This window comes from Arachis hypogaea, chromosome 19, assembly GCF_003086295.3.
Source record: "Arachis hypogaea cultivar Tifrunner chromosome 19, arahy.Tifrunner.gnm2.J5K5, whole genome shotgun sequence".
Lineage (NCBI taxonomy): Eukaryota > Viridiplantae > Streptophyta > Magnoliopsida > Fabales > Fabaceae > Arachis > Arachis hypogaea.
Window position 1 is genome coordinate 2,300,338 of NC_092054.1, and position 20,473 is coordinate 2,320,810.

At 32.9% G+C, this 20,473-nt stretch overlaps 1 protein-coding gene across 1 annotated transcript in view; it reads left to right on the forward strand.

The window, feature by feature from the left end:
• LOC112776964 (putative disease resistance protein At4g19050) overlaps nt 1-19,895 on the forward strand; it is a 29,344-nt gene extending 9,449 nt beyond the window's left edge. Inside the window, exons 4-8 of the mRNA XM_029295868.2 lie at nt 8,812-11,726; nt 11,828-12,079; nt 12,162-12,881; nt 16,785-17,621; nt 19,492-19,895. Coding sequence (XP_029151701.1) covers nt 8,844-11,726; nt 11,828-12,079; nt 12,162-12,881; nt 16,785-17,621; nt 19,492-19,578 — 4,779 coding nt within the window. The 5' untranslated portion in view covers nt 8,812-8,843 and the 3' untranslated portion in view covers nt 19,579-19,895. The remainder of the gene's footprint in view (nt 1-8,811; nt 11,727-11,827; nt 12,080-12,161; nt 12,882-16,784; nt 17,622-19,491) is intronic.
• Nucleotides 19,896-20,473: the final 578 nt, after the last annotated feature.

The following is a 20,473-nucleotide window of genomic DNA, read 5'->3' on the forward strand; positions in this document are numbered from 1 at the left end:
AAATTAATAATTTTTTATTATTTTTTAATTACTAAGACTTTAAATTTTAATTAAAAAAATACCCAAATTATTAGTTTTTGTTAAGCAAAAATATCTAATTATTAAATCCTAATAAATTTTAAACTCACAATCTTATAACTTTGATTTCATTATTTTTTGTAAGTAATATTCTAAAAATAAAACAATAAATAAATCCGAGGTCTTACACGCTAAATCCTATCAAGATCTACCACTGAGGTTTTGGAGTCCGACTTCGTCGTTTCCACTAGACGGTTGGGATTGCTGGGTCGCGACTTTCAACCTTTGAGTGTAATCCTCCTATGTCACACACGTCGTGATTTGGATAACAGTTAAATAATTTCCTTTAAACGAAATATATAAATTTGAAACTTAGGGTTAATTCAAACTCACATAATGGGCCGTTGACTGCTCGTCAGCAAACCTCTCTTTATTGGCCTTCAAAGTATAGGTATATTTGAAGGTCTCCGCCAATTTCGTCTCACGGTCCAATGACTTAGACTACAAATTAATATATCAACCAATATAATAAATGAATAAATGAAACAATGACTTCAAATAACTACTAAAATATTAAACAATGACAAAATTCTTACCAGTCTGCTCTTCGACTTCATGAAGGTCGCTGACCCATCCGTATACTTTGATGACCTGGGAGAAGCCCTGTTAGCGACATTTTTTAGACAGTGACGCTAAAATCCCTCATCATGAGTAAAATAGGCCTCCAGGTCCTTCTTGATGGCTGGACGGATCTACAACGTTAGGTGGTCATACCCCTTACGAACGTCGGTCATCATTTGCTGAAAGCGTTTAGCTACCCTATGGTCGTAGATCTTCTTAATCATCAGATTATATTTCGCATCCCATATGAATCTCAACTGCACAAAGTGATTTACCAACATTAGTTAGTTAGAATAAAATACAGTTCAAATATAGTTAATTAATTCAACATTATTGGATTCTTACCACCCATTTCTGAAACCATCGATCTCTGGTCTCAGTCGGGATCTGTGTGTAGGTCGGCCACGGGTGGTCGTACATCGACTTAATGACGTCGGAGAATTTCTGTGTGCAAGCATTGGGGTTTGGTGCAAACCTAACAGAGAAAAACTATCATTAACCAACACATAGAAATGCATTAACTTAAGATTAACAAACGTAAGATTAAAAAATCGTATGTATTCACACATGTATGCCATCGAGTCAAATCCTAAGCTGGATGATCGACGGTGGTGGAGGGACATCTTGCTGGGGACACTGGAGGAATCACCCACCACAGGCTTTGTCGTTGTTGGATCTGCACGGTACGTAGCAGAAGGAGGCACGTAGTTTAGGTTTGGGACGATGATGAATTGCTGGTCCACTGGACCCACCTGTGACATCACAGGGGTCGACGTGGTAATCGGGATAGAAGACGATGATTGAACAGTCGCAGGAAATTTGGTGGAAACCTGCCCTCTCCCAAAACTCTGAGACCCACTCAGTCTACCTCTGCTACCTCTCGTCACGTCTGCAAAGAAAATTTATTATTAACACTAATCAACATATATTATTATTAACACAAATCTAACCAATCTCAATCCACAACATCAGCCAACACATAATTAAATTTATCCACTCTAACATTATTAATATAGATACAAAAGACAACAACAATTTTGTTGCAAAAGTAAAATTTTAAAGTGTAGCAATTAAACAATTGATTCAAATTCACTAAAACTCGTTAACATAATTCTAACTTTTCAAAAAAAAAATATAATTCTAATTTTTCAATTTCACTTAAAATCTTATAAAAATTTTGACTGTCTCCCCTAAAATTTGGATTTCTCCACCCTACAAGAGTTCCATTGCAACCAAATATCTATCAACCCTTCTCAACTTATTAATTTTTTCAATCATTATTAAGGTAACATACAAGGCCAGAAGTTTCAAAACTTAATTAATAATTGCAGATATGAAGATACTCCTTTTAAAAATGTAATTTGAATTCACAAGGATAGGTATCACATAAAGAATGTGAAGAGGGACTTAATGAACTAAATGAATTTCGAATTAACATATCAATCAACAACACTTTTAAAATTTTCTCACATCGCCTAGTGAACAAAAAGTGGAGAAACATGGATGCTATGTTACTTAGTAAAAAAGATATAGAAGTTGAATTCCATCACATAGCAAGTATGGTTCAAAAGACTCAAAAAATTCAAAAAGATGTCACTAGGTGAGTGTACAATCCAATTTTACTATTGCAAAAATTTAATACATAAACTTAAAAATTAAGGTAATAAACCATAAAAACAAGCATCACCCAGTAACCAAATGCATCATTTATAAGTAATTGCCGAGATATAGATAATGAATTCAAATCACATGGTAGCCAAATATGAAATTCAAAAGATCCAAGAACATTCTTAAGGCAATATCACAAACATTAAAGATGCAAAATTGATGCACTCAATTCGCAATTGACAATCAACAATTCAAAATAAGGATTAGTCAAGTTATGGCCAGTCACAACAAGTAATAACAAAGTATAATATAGACAAGTCCAACAACAAATTTTCAGCAAAAACGACCTTAACGCAATGAATGAACGCAATCAAAATTATCCAAATAATTCTAGTACCAAAATTCATCAAAATCAGCAGTAAAACAGCGACTCATCAATACAATCAAGTATTTTTCAAATAATTTTAGCAGCAGAAATCAGCAAACAACTCAATAATTGAACACTTTCTTGCAATCTTAGAGCATAATCTAACATATTCTAACCTATCATAACTACCTAAATCCACTAAAATAGAAAAATAAACTAACTAAACTCTACTAACTAATTAATTAACTTGAAGTAATAGAATTTGAAAGAAGCAAAGTTCAAACAAAAAATCTTAAATGCAAAACAAGAGGAACGGAGAAACGGGATGGAGGTGCAGTGGCGGCAGAAGCGGAAGCCGTAGAGAGGTTTGCAACAATGACGGCAGGAGCATTTGCAACAGTAGTGGCAGGGGCGTTTGCAACTACAGTGGTGGAGAAGGTTGACGGAGAAGAGAGATGAGAAGGTTTGTGTGAGAGAGAGAGAGAGAGAGAGAGAGAGAGAGAGAGAGAGAGAGAGAGAGGAAGGTTGTAAGGTCCCACATCGGTTGGGGAGGGAAATGAAGCATGCCTTATAAGGGTGTGGATACCTCTCTCTAGCATGACGCGTTTTGACGAGTGAGTGTGGGGGGCTTCGGCTATCATCCCTATTGTCAAAGGCAAAACCGTGAGGCCTTGTGTGCCAAAGTGGATAATATTGTGCTAGCGGGTGGTCTGGATTGTTACAGATGGTATCAGATCCGGAACCCAGATCAATGTGCCAGCGAGGGCACTGGGCTCCCTTAGAGGGGTGGATTGTAAGGTCCCACATCGGTTGGAGAGGGGAACGAAACATGCCTTATAAGGGTGTGGATACCTCTCCCTAGCATGACGCGTTTTGACGAGTGAGTGTGGGGGTTTCGGCTATCATCCCTATCGTCAAAGGCAAAATCGTGAGGCCTTGTGTGCCAAAGCGAACAATATCGTGGTAGCGGGTGGTCTGGGCTGTTACAAAGGTGAGATGTTAGAGAGAGAAAGCAAATTCGAAATGAAGGGGGGAAAGGATTCGTGGTTCGAATTTAGGGCACAATTACTGTTAGATTTATCGACGGATATCTTCGACGGTAGCGTTGTGTGGATCACCAAAATCCAGCGTTCTATTAAAAGTGTCTACCATCGGATTTTTCTGACGTAATTCCGATGCTAAATTTGGCGCCTATTTGACTTGTTTTTCCATCAAAGGTTACTAGCGACTTTACTGTCGAAAGAGGCTATCCGCCTATAATTATTTGGCATGACGAATCCGACAGTAAAACCGTCGCTAAATCCGTGGATAAAGCCGACGCTAACGTGCAACACTAAATCTAACGATATTCAGCATTTTTTTATCGTGTAAATATAATACATTCATTGAATTCATGACAATATATTTAAAGTCATTGGATTTATGGTTATTATTTTCAATTTTTATTAAAATATATCTAATAAAGATATTAAAATAATTAATTTTATATAATCATAAAAAAAATAAAAAAATGTACACAAATAATACTTTTTTAATAATGACATAAATGTCGTTTTGCAGACATGGCCGTTACCATATTCTACATAGGAGTGACAATCGATAGAGTATGGTAGAATTTGGAGCCAACCCTAATTCTATCCGCGAGTTGAGAATATCCCAACCCTAACCCTACCCGTTTTTAGCCTGCGGGTACCCTATCGATGTAATCAAAGCGGAGAGATGATTGACGAGTTTGACATGCGGCTAGATGCAGTGGTTATAGTTGGTTGCAATGGTAGTTTTTGAAGAAGATCAAGAAAAAAAAAGTTTTGAAGAAGAAGGAGGTCTTGTGTTTCAAAAAAGGTGAAGAAGGAGGGTCAAAGGACTTGTATGTCCTTTTATTTTTTGGGGGATTTTTTTGCCTTTAAACTTTTTTGGACATATCCACCCGGAATATCATGTATGCAAAATGATATCCATGTTAGATATTTCTACTTTTTTGTTTTTATTTTTGATATTGGAACGGTAACGGTGTTTTTTTGAAATTTGAATTGTTAGAGTATTATTCTCAAATGTGGAACCGTTTAGTTAGAAAAGTAGAAATTGAACCGTCCGATTTGTTAGAAGTATAAAAATCAAACCGTCCAATTATATAGGTACAGAAATCGAACTGTCTGATTTGTGTTAAAAAAAATTAAAAAATTTGAGGTATAAAAATCGGACGGTCCGATTTGTATACCCCAAATTTTTTTAATTTTTTAAACACAAATCGGACGATCCGATTTATGTACCTTCCACAATTTTAAAAAATACCAAAAATTACCAGGTTAAAATATATCACTCATATCACTTTTATATCTAAATTTTTTAGCTTAGATATTTCAGTTAGGTTTCGCAAGTTCAAATGGATGGAAGAATCTAAGTGTTCTGGAATTTGAATATATTTTTTAAGGGAGTCACTCAGATAAAGATGTCTAAAACGTATTTTTTTTTTAAAGCTGTTTTTTAATAATTAAAATTTAACACATGTAATCGAGTAAATCGTGTTATTTTTGTTAAAATTAGGCTAGACAAATTGATTTGAGTGAAAAAATGGTGAATCAAATCTTGAACTGGTCTAAATTAATATTATTTTTTTTATAGAAAATAACCATAATACCCTTATTATAGAATATAATTAAAATACTCCTATATATATTATATCAATTCTGAAAATTCTAAATCCAAACCCTAAGATAACAGAAAAAATAAAGGACTAGAATTTAAGATTCTCAAAATGAATATATATATATATATATATATATATATATATATATATATATATATATATATATATAATAGAAGTATTTTAGTCATTTTTTATAAAAAATAATATTAATTTAGACCAGTTCAAGATTTGATTCATTATTTTTTCAGTCAAATCAATTTGTGTAGCCTAATTTTGACAAAAATAATACAATTTAATCAATTATATATATTAAATTTTAATTACTAAAAAATATTTTTAAAAAAAGACATTTTAAGCATTTTTATTTGAGTGGCTCTCATTTTTTAATCTTTATAAATCTAAAGGTCTGCATGACAAAATATTAAAATATTATTTGGTCTAAAATTTTTGTTCTTTAGTCTTGAGTGCTCTATGTATGTGTAGACATTAGACACCAACATACGATTGTGTTATCTTTTTTCTTTGTTTCATCTATACTTCTATAGTTGTTTATAGTTGTTAATACTTAAAACCGGAGTTTGACCGGAAAATTGATAAATTGGATTTTATATTGGTTCGGTATAAGAAAAAAACTACTTAAAACAAAAAATTAATAATTTATTGATTAAATTAATAAATTAATGAATCAATAAATTGATCGGTTCATTACGATTCAATTTTTACTTTTTATTTTTTGATTAAAAAAATGTTGAAAACTTCGACGAAAATGGTTGAAAATTAAAACAAAATTGTTTGAAAACTGTTTGTTGACTTCTTGTCAAATTGGACATCATTTCATAATCATAAAAATATTTGATTATTTGATAGTATGTATATTGCACAATTGAGAGTTTTTATTCATACAAATATTAGAACTTTTAAAATAATTTTACTATAAATTCGTATTATAAATAATAATAGGGATAAGTACTTTTTTCGTCCCCAAAGTTTAGAGTCAAAATCAATTTCGTCTTGAATTTTTTTTGTTATTAAAATCATACCTAACGTTACAAAACGCTATAAAATTGTCCTTTTCTACATCAATTTTATTTTTTTTACCAAATTACCCTTAATAATTAATATAAATGATAAAAATAATATTAAAAAATAAAAACAAAACCCTTCCCCCACCCCCACCCCACACCTGCACCCCCACTCTGTGTCTCTTCCCTTTTTTCTCTCCCCACCCCACCCCACCCCACCCCACTCCCGTATCTCTTTCCTTTCTTCCCATTCTCTATGCATGCCACCAATGGACTTACCATACTGCCTCAACCATAACTCACAACTAATTCCTTACCTTCACCTCCCTGACCCAACCCATATTCCTCATGCCCACCACCGTTACAAGACACTCCTCCGTGACGACGCCGTTTCTGAGCCGTTAACCGAAACGCTCTTCCCGAGGAACATCCGGCCTTCCCTCCCGCGGCGAGTTCTCTCTCTACCAGGCAGTTGATGCCTTCGACAACGACGGTTAGTGGTCCGGCGAGATCACTGGCAGGCTTGGGCCTCACCATTACTATGTTTATTTCCGTACAACCAATGAAGAGATCGCTTATCCTTCTAATAAGATTAGGGTTCATCATGAGTGGGTTAACAGCGACTGGATTCTCTCCCAAAGAGAGCAACCACAGCCAGCCACTACAGAATTAGCAACAACAGCTAGGTCACCAAGATTGAAACTTTGAGCCCTGACCCTCTGCCTTCTAGAGGCTGTGCGCTCCCACATCTTTGCCACCGCGAGGTCTACGGGATCTTCACATGCAACTGCATCCTCTTCAACCACGCGCAAAATCACACGGGCCGTTGGCTGGATCAAGTTCGGGTCTGCAGAGAAAGCTCTTCTTGTCAGCATCGAGCTCCATTACCCACAGCTGCGACAGCGCCAGCAGCAGTAGGAGGAATTTTTTTATTTTTGTCACTTCCTTCCTCTTTTCGTGCTTCCTTTTGTTATTTTTTTTATTTTTGAAGAACATAAAAAATTTCTATTATTGTTGATTTTGATCTGAAGTTGCAACTGATGATGATTGTTGAATTGTTAAATCTAAAGTTTCTGTTGATTTATTTTATGGTTGTTGTTGTTGAATTGGCTGAAAATGCTGAATTTGTTGTTGCTAAATCTAAAGTACTTAACCCTTGAAATTTATTTTGTGGTTGTTGTTGCTGAATTGGCTGAAGGGGAAAGGTTTTTTGTTTAAGTTGAGAAGAAGAATTGGGGTTTGGAGAAGGGGAAATTCGAAGAGAGTAGGAGAAACGGGATGGAGAGGGAACAGGAAAGAGATATCGGGGTTGTTTTGCAGGTGTTTGACTTAACGTGAAAGCAGGAACAAACCCCCTTACAATTCTGTTTTAAATTATGGGATTTTTGTTTCTCTGTTTGGGTATTGCGTTGAGCATTCAATTGATGTTGGTGTGGGGGTGTTGATTTTGTTCAACCGATTGGGTGATATTGTTCAACCATTTAGATATTGATGTTAATGGATGAAGAGTTAGCAGGATTGGTGTTAGAGTTAAGGGTAGTGGGTGATATGGTGGTGATGAAGAGAGAGAGAGAGAGAGAGAGAGAGAGAGAGAGAGAGAGAGAGAGAGAGAGAGAGAGAGAGAGAGAGAGAGAGAGAGAGAGAGAGAGAGAGAGAGAGAGGGTAGCGGTGGTGGAGTGGCGGAAAGGGAGAGAAGAGAAAGACCGAAAGAGAGTGAGAGATACGCTAGGGATGGAGAGGGTTTCTTTTGTTTTTTTATTAGTTTTAATATTTTTTTATTTTTGTAAAAGGGCAAAATTGTCCAAAAAATATTATTTATAGACAAAATGATGATTTTATAACGTTTTGTAACATTAATGATGATTTTAATAAAAAAAAAGGTCGGGGACAAAATTAATTTTGACCCAGACGTTGGAGACGAAAAAAGCACTTATCCCATGATAATAGTATTCAATTATAATTAAAAAAAACTAGAGAATAAGTTAAAATATTTTTAAACATGTTTATAAGATAAGAGTCGCATGCAATTTGTTTTATTCATGTCAAATTGATAATTAAAAGTATTTAGATAATAATTTAGTCAAATATGTTAAATTATTTAACAGTTTCCAACTAATAATTTTATATGAAAATAACTGCATGTAAGTTTTTGCCTTATAAAATATAAGATCGATGTTGATAATCTTAACATAGAACATATATTTTTTTTCAATTTTTAAAATATTGGTTTCAAAATATATGGGTTAATTTTTGTCTCCAGCTTTACCGTACCGTAAATAGTGATTTAATTTTAAGAAAAAATAGTATCGTATTTGTTTTTCATGAAAATAGTTTTATCTATTCACATAATTTTTTTTTACTATTACCTAGAAATTTTTTTCTTTTTACACCCACAAACAGTAAAGAATTAAATTAGTGACGCGCCATGTGTTAAATCGTGATGATTATCTTTTTGGTTCTTTTGTGTGCCTATAAATCTTGGGAAGAAATTCGTTGGTCTTCACTTATTGGTATAATTTGTTTTACAGGATGAAGATATATTTCTAGAGAATCGAAAAGAATGGGGAACGTTGTGGAAGCGAGTTTTCGACAAATTGATTACATTATCAATTACGAAGCCCATGTTCAGGAACTAAACCAGCTGGTTGAGAATTTTGAAAACAATGAGCAAACGGTGAAGCGCCTCGTTCGTGTTGCAAAAAATAATGCAGAAGATATTTTACCTGCTGTTGAGCACCGGCTTGACAGGGTGAAAGCAAAGATACAAGAAAATGAAGTGTTTCGTGATTCTAAAACCTTCTTCTCCAAGACAAGGTGGGAGGGTCTTCTCCCTTTCTTCTGGTACCGGCGTCAACTAGGCAGGGGAGCAAAGATATTGGCACTAGAAATCCAGTCACTGATTTCAGAGTATGGCACATCTACAAACATTTCTATTGGAAGAGCTCCAAGCTTTAGCGAAAGCAATCTATCTCACGTCGGCTATATCCAATTCAAATCAAGAAATGATATAGTCCGGGAGATCATAAAGCAATTAAAAGATCCCACGGTGAGAATGGTTGGTCTGCACGGGCCTAGCGGTGTGGGCAAGACTTCTCTCGTCAAACAAATTGGCCAGCAAGCTGAGTTCGAAAGGGTGGCGATGGCAATCGTTAAAAAAGATCCGGACTATCAGAAGGTTCAGCAAGACATAGCCCATTGTTTAGGCTTGACTTTTGAAAATAATGAAGGTGAGAATGGACGAACAACTCGTTTGAGAAAGGTGTTGAAGAAGGAGAATGCCCTCGTGATCCTGGATGACCTCTGGGATGAACTGGATTTGAATAAGATAGGGATTCCACTTGATGATGACGATGTTGCAAGCCACGTGAATGTCAAAGATAACAGTCGCAAACAGGGGGAAAATGAAGATTCTCCTGGTGGCACCATCAAGGGATGCAAAGTTTTGGTTACTTCAAGACACCAAGAAGTGTTGCGCCATAAAATGAATGTTAAAGAAAAATTAACCTTCCGTGTCCAGGAGTTAGACGTTGCAGAAACTCTAAAATTGTTCAAGAAGGTGGTTGGAATGTCTATTGAGAATCCCAAGTTCAAGCCAGAAACTCTTAAGAAGTATTGTGCAGGGTTACCCATGGCAGTAATTATAGTCGGAAAGTCCTTAATGTGTAAAAACAAGTCAGAGTGGGAAGGCGAACTAGAAAGACTCAAAAAGAATGAAGTGCAGAAGTTCATGGAGAATCATGTGAAGATGCGTTACGATAGTATCGAAAGTGAGGAGCTCAAGTCAACTTTCCTAATGTGTGCTCAGATGGGTCATCAATCAATAATTACTGACTTGGTGAAGTACTGCTATGGTTTGGGCATACTTAAAGATGTCTATACACTGAAGGATGCCCGCACGAGCATAACCGAGTCAATCCAGAAGCTGAGAGATTTTGGCTTGTTGGATGGTCATTCCAACGACAATTTTAGTATGCATGATATAATTCGAGATACTGCCCTATCAATAGCGTGCAAGAACGAAAATGTATTTATCCTGAGAAATAAAATACTGGACATCTGGCCTCACAAGGAACAACTTGAGAGGTGCACTGCAATTTATCTACACAAGTGCCATATTGTGGATGGGCTCCCAGAAGTTGTTAATTGTCCTCGGCTTACATTTATCCATATTGACAGTGATGATTCAACCTTGAAAATACCCGACAGATTTTTTGAAGGAATGGAAGAACTCAGAGTTTTAGTATTGTCCGGAATTCATTTGCAGAGTCTGCCGTCTTCAGTCAAATGCTTACCAAACCTCAGAATGCTTTGCTTGGAGAAATGCACTCTTGGTGACTTGTCAATTTTAAATCATTTGAGAAAGTTAAGAATTCTTAGCCTTTCAGGATCTAGAATTGAAGATTGGCCGACAATGTTGGAGGGCATAAGCAAGTTGCAGTTGCTAGACATTAGTGATTGCATAATGAGCAACTTGACTCATCCTCTATCTTTATCAAGCTTCACTAGTTTGGAGGAATTGTATATAAGAAGCAGCTTGCCTAAAATGGAGGTGGAAGGACAGACAAATCAGTGTCAAATTTCAATTCTTTCTGAGCTGAAACATTTGCATCAATTGAATACTATAGATGTTTGTATCCCTAGTGCTGAATTTTTGCCACCAGACTTGTTCTTTCACGAGTTAAATGATTACAAGATTGTGATTGGAGACTTTAAGACAATTTCAATCGGGGATTTCAAGATGCCCAATAAATATGAAGCTTCAAGGTCTTTGGCACTGCAGCTAGAATCTGGCCTGGATATTCACTCCCTTAAAGGAGTCAAATTGCTATTCAAAGGAGTGGAGAATTTGCTATTGGGAGAGCTGCATGGAGTTGAAAATGTATTTTATGAGCTGAATCTAAATGGATTTCCAGTTCTGAAACATTTTTCAATCGTAAATAACAAAGACATTGAATTTATTGTGAAAAACTCAATAGAGCTGCTGTCACTACCTCAGGATGCTTTTTCCAATTTAGAGTTTCTCGGCCTCTTTAACCTAAAGAACATCAAGGAGATCATATGTTGCAGTCCTACTACGAATTCTTCATTCTCTAGACTAAAGACAGTCAAAGTGAATATGTGCCCTCAATTGAAAAACATATTCTTCTTTACCATTGTTAAATTTCTTACTAGTCTAGAAACAATTGATATCTCTGAATGTGATTCTTTACAAGCAGTTATTGGTGAGGAAGATGAAAAATCCAACAAGGTTGTACTTCATAAGTTATGTTCCTTGACACTACAAAATTTACCATCATTTGTGAGCTTTTACAACAAAGCCAACATGCCCTTGGTATCTCAATTTATGGAAAAGCAAGCAAGAATTGATGACCCAGGAATTGTCCTGGCAGAGGATGAGAATGAGCAAAGTGCCACAACTTCCTTTTCTCTCTTTCATGAAAACGTATGGTTTTCCTTAAGCTTAAAATAATTCGTAATTATTATTTTTTTTTTACCAGCGATTCAAAATAAAACAATGGGGTTTGTTTGTGTGTTTTTCTGTAGGTTGAAATTCCAAACTTTGGGAGCTTGAAGTTGTTCTCAATCAAGATTCACAGGATATGGAGTGATCAACTTTCAAATGATTGGTTTCAGAACTTGATAAAATTAACTCTGGCAGACTGTTGTAACTTGACATATTTATGCTCATTGTCTGTGGCTCGCAATCTCAATGAACTGAAAAGCATCTCCATAAGTAAGTGTTCACTAATGGAGAAGTTATTCATCATCGAAGGAAATAACAATGAGCATTCAAAGGTGCGTAGGATTGTAAAGTTTGTCATAGGTTTTTTTTATGTTTTATGCATGTTATATAACTCTACTTCTTACATTAAAATAGGTTGGTATCTTTCCTAAGTTGGAGGAAATCCAGCTGAGCCAAATGGAGATGTTAAAGGACATATGGCCACGTCAAGACGAAGTCAATGCGGATTCATTTCCTAGACTCATTTCTGTCGGTATTTCTGAATGCAATAAGCTTGACAAGATTTTCCCTGATCACACGAAGTGCTGGTACTTGCATTTGGAAATTTTAAAGGTTCATCGGTGTGAGTCGGTGGAATTCATTTTCGAAAGTAGAAGTCCTCCGCAACAAAATGACACAAAATCTGCATCTGCATTATTGGAGATTATTGATTTGCATCATCTCCAATATCTGAAGGAAGTGTGGAATATAGATCTAGAAGGAGCTATTAACTTCCCAAATTTGCAGACTATACGGATTTCTTCATGTCACCAATTGAGAAATGTGTTGCCAGCTTCTATAACAAAGGATCTTGGAAAACTAGAAAACTTTTCCATAAGCTTGTGTCGTAATTTGGAGGAAATCATTGCATGGGATGCAGGATCAGAAACAAGCAATGAACCACCATTGAAGTTTCCTGAAGTAATCTCCTTGTCATTAAGTGACTTAGCAAGCATCCAATGTTTCTATAAAGGGAGACATATTGTAGAGTGTCCAAAATTGAGGCAACTGAGAATGGAAGAATGTCCAAAGCTGAAAATATTCACAACAGAAAGTGCCAACGAAGAAGGAAGAGTATTGTTATCCACTGAAAAGGTAAAAGTGCTTATTTAGCAAAACCTTTCCCTTATTGTCTGCTCCAATTCATATCTACCACATTATTCTCATGACGTCATCGACATCAATCATAAATTGAAGGGAAATTATTATTAAGCACGCTGCTTAAAATCTACTATCTATCTATCTATCTATCTATTATATGTATATATTATAATATATAAAAAGAAAAACTAAAGGAGTGTTTAACAATCTAATAACACCTAAATTTTTATAAATTTGCCATGTCAAAAATAAACTTAGTTTGTAACAAAATATTAAGGATCTAAATTTTTAATATTATGTCTTATTTGTTGAGTAAATTTTCTTTTGTAAAATTATATAAAAATATCAAAGTAATATTAAAGTAAGCTAATTATAGTCACCAAAAAAAAAAAAAGTAAGCTAATTATGACACTTCAGTTTTATGTAACTAACCTATCATCAAGTTTATAATTTTTCACATTAAATTCTTCAACAATATAAAAGAAATTACATTATATAAGATTTTAGTTCATATCAAAGTTCTAAATTTTAATATTACCTCTCTTATTTGCTGAATAAAATTTATTTTATAAAATTATGAAATATTAAAGAAAAGATCAAAGTATATGAAAGTATAAGTCACCAAAAAAAAAAAAAAAAAAAAGTATATGAAAGTATGCTAATGATACATCTTTTAAGTAGAAAATCTTGGGAGCAAGTACGTTTGAGATTTTGGTCAGTATTTAATTAGTATAAATATCAAATTATTTTTAATAAATAAATTTTATTTGATAAATATGAGTATAAGTTGTATTAATTTATGTGCGTAAATTCTGATAAATATACGTACAAATTATTTATTTTTTGTATGTAAATCCCATAACTGTAAATACAAATTATTATTGATTAAATATTGACCAAAAATAATAATATTTGTTGGTTATGTAGTATTATTTATTTTTAAATTTTATATAAAATTGTCATATTAATACTCAATTCAATTTTTATCAACATAAAAGAATATCTTATACTTCAGAAGCTTTTATTAATGATAATAAAATTTTTTAGAATATATATTTAATATATATTTTTTTAATTTTTCAATAACTTATTCTTCATTAGCATCTTTTAGAATTATTTTTATTAGTGATATAAATTTTTAAGTACCATTTTAATAATTTATTCTTTATAAATAATAGCTAAATAGAATCTACATAAAATAAGATAAAACAAAACTAATCAGAAAGTGAAAAAATTTGTCCCTAATCGCCTCATAGTTGTCATACTTATTGGCCTACTTCCTTTGTTTCACTAAGAGTAAACTATTAATTTTATCTTTGAATTATCAAAAGTAGGGGTGCACATGGGCCGGGTGAATCCGGATTTGATGTGACTCAGACCCGGTCCGAAATATACACCGGGTCTATTTATTAAACCCGAACCCGGCCCTAGACCCAATGAAACCAATACACTTTCGGGCCACAATTATACCGGGTAAAAACCGGATGAAAACCGGGTGAAAACCGAGCCGTTAACATTACATTATGTTGATACCTTCTTGTAAGCTAGCATGTAAAAATATCCAAATTTCTAAGACTCCAACCATTATTTAACATGGTAAAATTCACTTAGAAAAATATAACAAGAACCAACCATTCTTCAAAATTAAAGTATAACCACAATCAATACTAATATTGTCTAATAATACCAAATATTTAAATCAATACAAATAACACAATATTATGCATTAGTCTAAAGTCTTATGCATTCTAAACATAAAATATTAACTTATAGTTTTATAATGACTAATAACACAAAATATTAAGATTTACAATACTTAAATTTCACATAAGAATAGTCATGATCCATCACTAATAACACAAAATATTAATTGTGTATGATGACCGGGTCACCGGGCCGACTTCGGGTGACCCGAGCTATGGGTCCGGACCAGACCCGAAATAATGACCGGGTCTATTTTTGAGACCCTTACCCGGCCCTAAACCCGATGAAATCACACCAAATTAGCCCCAAAAGTGTTCGGAACCGGGTCGGGCCTTCGAGCCGGACCGGGTCTGTGCACCCCTAATCAAAAGACAAATATGTATTTCACTTTTCTTAAAGACAAAAGTGCTCTTTAAATATTTAAAAACTCTATAAAAATATTCAATCATAAAGAAAACTCTTGTTCTATTAACGAAATAGATGGATGTGGCAAACAAAAATGTCAATGTGTCATCCGTTATATCCTTAATCCCATTAGGTTTTCAATATCTCCAAATTTAAAACCATAATTTCGCTAATTTAAAACACACACTCTTTCTTTCTCTCTCTCTCAAACGACAGAACCATTTCTTCTCTATGAATTGTTTCTTCACAAATTGCTCTAACAAAAGCTTCTTCTGCAAGCATATACGAAGGTTACAGAAGGTTTAGAAAAGGGAAATTAAATCTATGACATTTTTTTGCTTTAATATATTAAGCCTTTAATATCAAACTTTTAAATAAAATCTGTTTATACTGTGCAGCGAAAATTTTATGAGACAATTTCAATGTGCAGCGAAAATTTTATGAGACAATTTCATTTTGTCTCATAAATATAAAAAAACAGAATTTAGGAAAAGAGAAAAAAGATGACATAAGCATGTATCATAATTTAGTTGCTTTGTGCAATGTAATCTACATCTAACTTTCATCATAACAATAGTGGCATTTTCACTATAGTTAAAATATTACATACACCAATTTCTTAGGATTCACTCAATCCTTTTTCACTCAAGTTCTTATCTAACTTGACTTAGTTATGCTAATACCTAACTCCTCACTCTAAGTGCTAACCCAACTTAAAAAGGGACACTTCACAGGTACAAAATACAAGACATATGAAATAACTTAAAGAAATCTGAAATAATTATTCTAGACTCTAAGCTTTTCTCTCAAGTGTTTCACTCAACCTTTTGTCACTCATAGGTTTTTTCTTGATTTTTCTCTTTCATATACATTGAAAATGAATTACAAAGTACAAACTATAAAACATGAAGGAGATTGATGCGTTAATAACCTTTGTTGCTATAAGTTAAACTGGATTCAGTTAAATCTGATTAAATTCATCATCTTGGTGGAATGCTTCTTTAACTTAGAAAATATATCCGTCATTTTAAAATAAAATGCATACTTATTTTTCTTATATATAGAAATAAATTTTTTTTTACTAAATTAGAATATAGATAGTCACAAAAAAAAATACAAATATTTATAGGCTTTTGAAAAAATCAGCTTTTTATATCTTAATAGCCTCAATTATGCAATCGATTTAAGCTATTTACCAGTTAGTAACTTTTTTTTCCTTGTTCTAGTTTTAGATCATAAGCTATCATTCAATTATATATTATGCGTATTTTATTAAAGAGGTATCATTGTTTTAAACTGTTAATAGCCTTCCATAGCTGCAGTCGGTGTTTGATAATCACTTACTAGATTGAAAAGTGGGAAAATATAGGAAATATAAGAAGATTTAAGTGTCTGAATTATTGTTTATTTTAAAAATTATGTTTACAAAAATATTATATATCCGATAATTTGTTGTAATAACTAATAAGAAACTTGTTTTTATAATAATGACGGCCAGTGGAGATGGAGCACAAACCCTGAAACCCTTGTTATAATGTATATGGTTTGCTTTAACATAAAAACATACACAAAACAAAAAACAAAATTTTATGTATGCACACAAATTTCCCCTTTCAAAGATTAGAATACACATACATATACCCTTCCGAAAAGAAATTCCAAATCAGCATTTTAGATGGCAGCACTCCTAATTGCAATGGATCTAAACAAGCCACTTGCAAAGTGTATTAATCGATAGGTGTAATTGGAGTTTATTTGATAATGAGTTTTATAAATTGATGAATATAGGTAACGTCCAAGTTGGAGCATCTGAGTATTGACTCTAAAGGAGTAGAGTGGTTAATGAGCAACACAGGCAAGTACCGCTTTACCTCTTTGAAACAACTTTACTTGACGGATTGGCAGAGTGATAATGACGAGACTCTATACTGCTTCCTCCACACCATTCCTAATCTACAAATCTTTGAATTGGGTGATGATTCTAACATTAGAGAGTTCGTGCCAAGTGGAAACACCGCACCGAAGCAAAGATTGGGAACCGTATTGCTACTTAAGGAATTAACTTTGTGGGCACCAGTGATGGAGGATATTGGATTTGAAAGAGATCCTGCTCTTCAGAGATCACTGCACCGCTTGGTCTTAAATTTCTGCAATAAATTGAGGAGATTGGCACATTCTTCGGTGTCCTTCACTCACTTGACATACTTGCAAGTATCTTATTGTGCTGAATTGAAAACTCTAATGACATGCTCAACAGCAAAGAGCTTGGTTCAACTCACCACCTTGAAGGTATACAGTTGTAATAAATTAAATGAAATAGTTACCAAGGATGAGCAAGAAAATGAGGAGGGGATTAAAATTGTCTTTGCCAAGTTGATAACTATACAACTTGAAGGACTAAGCAACCTCACAAGTTTCTGTAGCAACTCGAATTGTGAGTTTTCGGTGCCATTGTTGGAAAAATTGACTCTCACAGAATGTCCCAAGATGAAAACGTTCACCGCAAAGCACACAACAGCGCCCAAGCTACAAAGTGTACTTGCCCGTGAAACATATGATGAGGAAGAAAAAGGGTATTGGAAAGGAAACCTGAATGCCACCATTCAAATGCTGTTTGCAGATAAGGTATTCCGTGCTCCCTATACTTCCTCATACAATTAATGCTCATTTTCCATATCTTTGTTCTTAATCCCTTTTTACTTGGATTTGGTACGTTCTTAAATATTGAACTAAATTATAAGTTTGTATTATTTTTTGATTTGTCTCCTCTGAAGTTGTTCATTTACTTTAGAGAAAAAACAACGCAATCTAAGCCATTGATAATATAAATGGTTATGATTATTTTAAATAAATAAATAATAAGTAAATACATTAAAAGAATTTTGAAAATCGTGCCAACAGCAGCTTCCTAGCTTCCAAAAAGTAATTTTTTCTTTTTATTTCATCTTTTTTCTATTTTATTTAGTTTTTTTCTTTCTTTTTCTTCAACAAAAAAAATTATTTTCGGTTCTATTTTTTCACAATATTTAATTCTCTTTTTATGTTTTATTATCATATTCTTTCATGATATTATTGTTATTTTGGTTTTTTTTTTTGTCTTCTATAACTTACATTTAAAGTTTTGTCATGAAAGAGATTAATAGTGATCACGAGTAATTTTTTTTTAATCCTGAATAATTTTTTGAAAAATAGGATAAAAAAATAAAATTAATTAATTTAAATTGGGTCAAAAATGTTTTTTTTTATTTTAATATAAAAAAATACTCATGTAAATGTACTAAATCTTTTTTAGACAAATATACTCAAATTTTTTTGTTTATGCTTAAAATAAGAATCTAATTGAGAAGAAACTAAAGAGTGTTTAAAATATTACACCAATTTAATGTAAATAAATCAATTTATTAGAGATCTATTAAATCAACATCATATCATTAGTTATTCTAAACACTCTTTAGTTTGTTCTCAATTAGATTCTTATTTTAAGCATAAACAAACAAAAATTGAGTATATTTGTCTAAAAAAAATTTAGTACATTTACATGAGTATTTTTTTTATATTAAAATAAAAAAAAATATTTTTTGACTCAATTTAAATTAATTAATTTTATTTTTTTTATCCTATTTTTCAAAAAATTATTCAGGATTAAAAAAAAAAGAAAGATACTAGTGATCACTATTAATTTCTTTCGTGACAAAACTTTAAATGTAAGTTATAGAAGACAAAAAAAAGATAACCAACATAACAATAATATCATGAAAGAATATGATAATAAAACATAAAAAGAGAATTAAATATTGTGAAAAAATAGAACCGAAAATAATTTTTTTTTGTTGAAGAAAAAGAAAGAAAAAACTAAATAAAATAGAAAGAAGATGAAATAAAAAGAAAAAATTACATGGTCTTGGAAGCTAAGAAGCTGCTGTTCGCACGATTTTTAAAGTTCTTTTAATGCATTTACTTATTATTTATTTATTTAAGATGATCAGAACCATTTATATTATCAATGGCTTAGATTGCGTTACTTTTCTCTCTAAAGTAAATGAACAACTTCAGAGGAGTCAAATCCTTATTTTTTATACTAGTCATATTTCGACATGCACTATATTCAATTCAAAAGTTTTATTCATATTCTCAATGTTTTTAATTTCATTTATTGAATTGTATAATTTTTTAATTATATACATATTGTAATTTATATTAATACACCTATCTTTATTAATTTTGATTTTAGTTAAGTTATTTTAAATTTTCTGTGAAAAAACTTCATATATTCTAATTCTTTGCTAAAATATTGGATTCTTATGTCCAAGTTTTCATGAGCAAAAGCATTTTTTCTTAAATTTGTTGTTTGAAAAACTTCAATTTAAATTTGTGATGATCAAACATTATTAATACAATTTTTTTTTTGGTGACTACATTATTAATATAATTAATTACAAAATTATTAATTTGATCTTTATGATTATATTTATTAATTAATAATTTTGTTATACAGGTTTTGCTATTGGGCCGCAAAGAAAAGAAAAAAATTGCAAGTCCATTTGTGTTAAAGAAAAACACATTCAGCCTTGGGTCAAGTTGAATTAATTATTGTGGCTGAAGCAAGGTTTTGTTAATTGGGCCAATATATTATTGAAACTAGCCCATTTTAAATCTTTGCTTCCAAGACCAAAGCTTGGTCCGAAACCAAGTATGAGAGAAAGCAAATGTTTTGCTTCATGCTTCCAACGGATCTCCTTTTTATCATGTGATAGAATTCAAATTTTATCAAGTAAAGTTAATGCAGACCTTGGAACAATGAGAGAGAAATTTTAATTGATTAGATTGATGGCCTTAATGAGGCACGCTACTCAGCAAAAGGGAAGCAAAATTAATTCAGCTTTAATTAATTTGTTCAAATCTATTTGATTGCTTTTCTTTCTACTCTCTCTTCTCTCTCTACTTGCTTCTCACTTTCGGTCACTTCCATCACAGCAACCATGGAAGTTTTTACAAGCTATCAAGAAGAAGCTAGAAGCAAGCTAAAAACCATTGTAATGATGGCAAGAAAAAGAAAATAAAAAGTATGTTGTGGCTGAGATTTTCATCACAAATGGTAAGATTTGGTGAAGAGATCTCAAGCTCTCCATACCAAAAATAGAAGAAGAAGATTTCGGTCAGAGGAAGAAGATCTTGAGGGATGGCTCATCTCTGCTTTTGGGTTCACTCATCACAGAAGGTAGCTAGGGAGGCTACGTGAAGGAGGAAGCAAAAGTGGAGCAGGAGGAGCTGTCATGCATCAGAGAACTCATCAAGGGCTAGGGATCCTTCTTGGTGTGCAAGACAAGATGGAGGGCTCGGATTGGTGGAGTTTGGTGCAAAAGGAAGACACAGAGGTAATTGCATGTTGGTTTAAGCATTCGGTTATCTCTCCTCTCTCTCTCTGGCCGAACCGGTTTTGCATGAAGAAGAAGAAGTTTAGCTTGGTTCATTTGGTT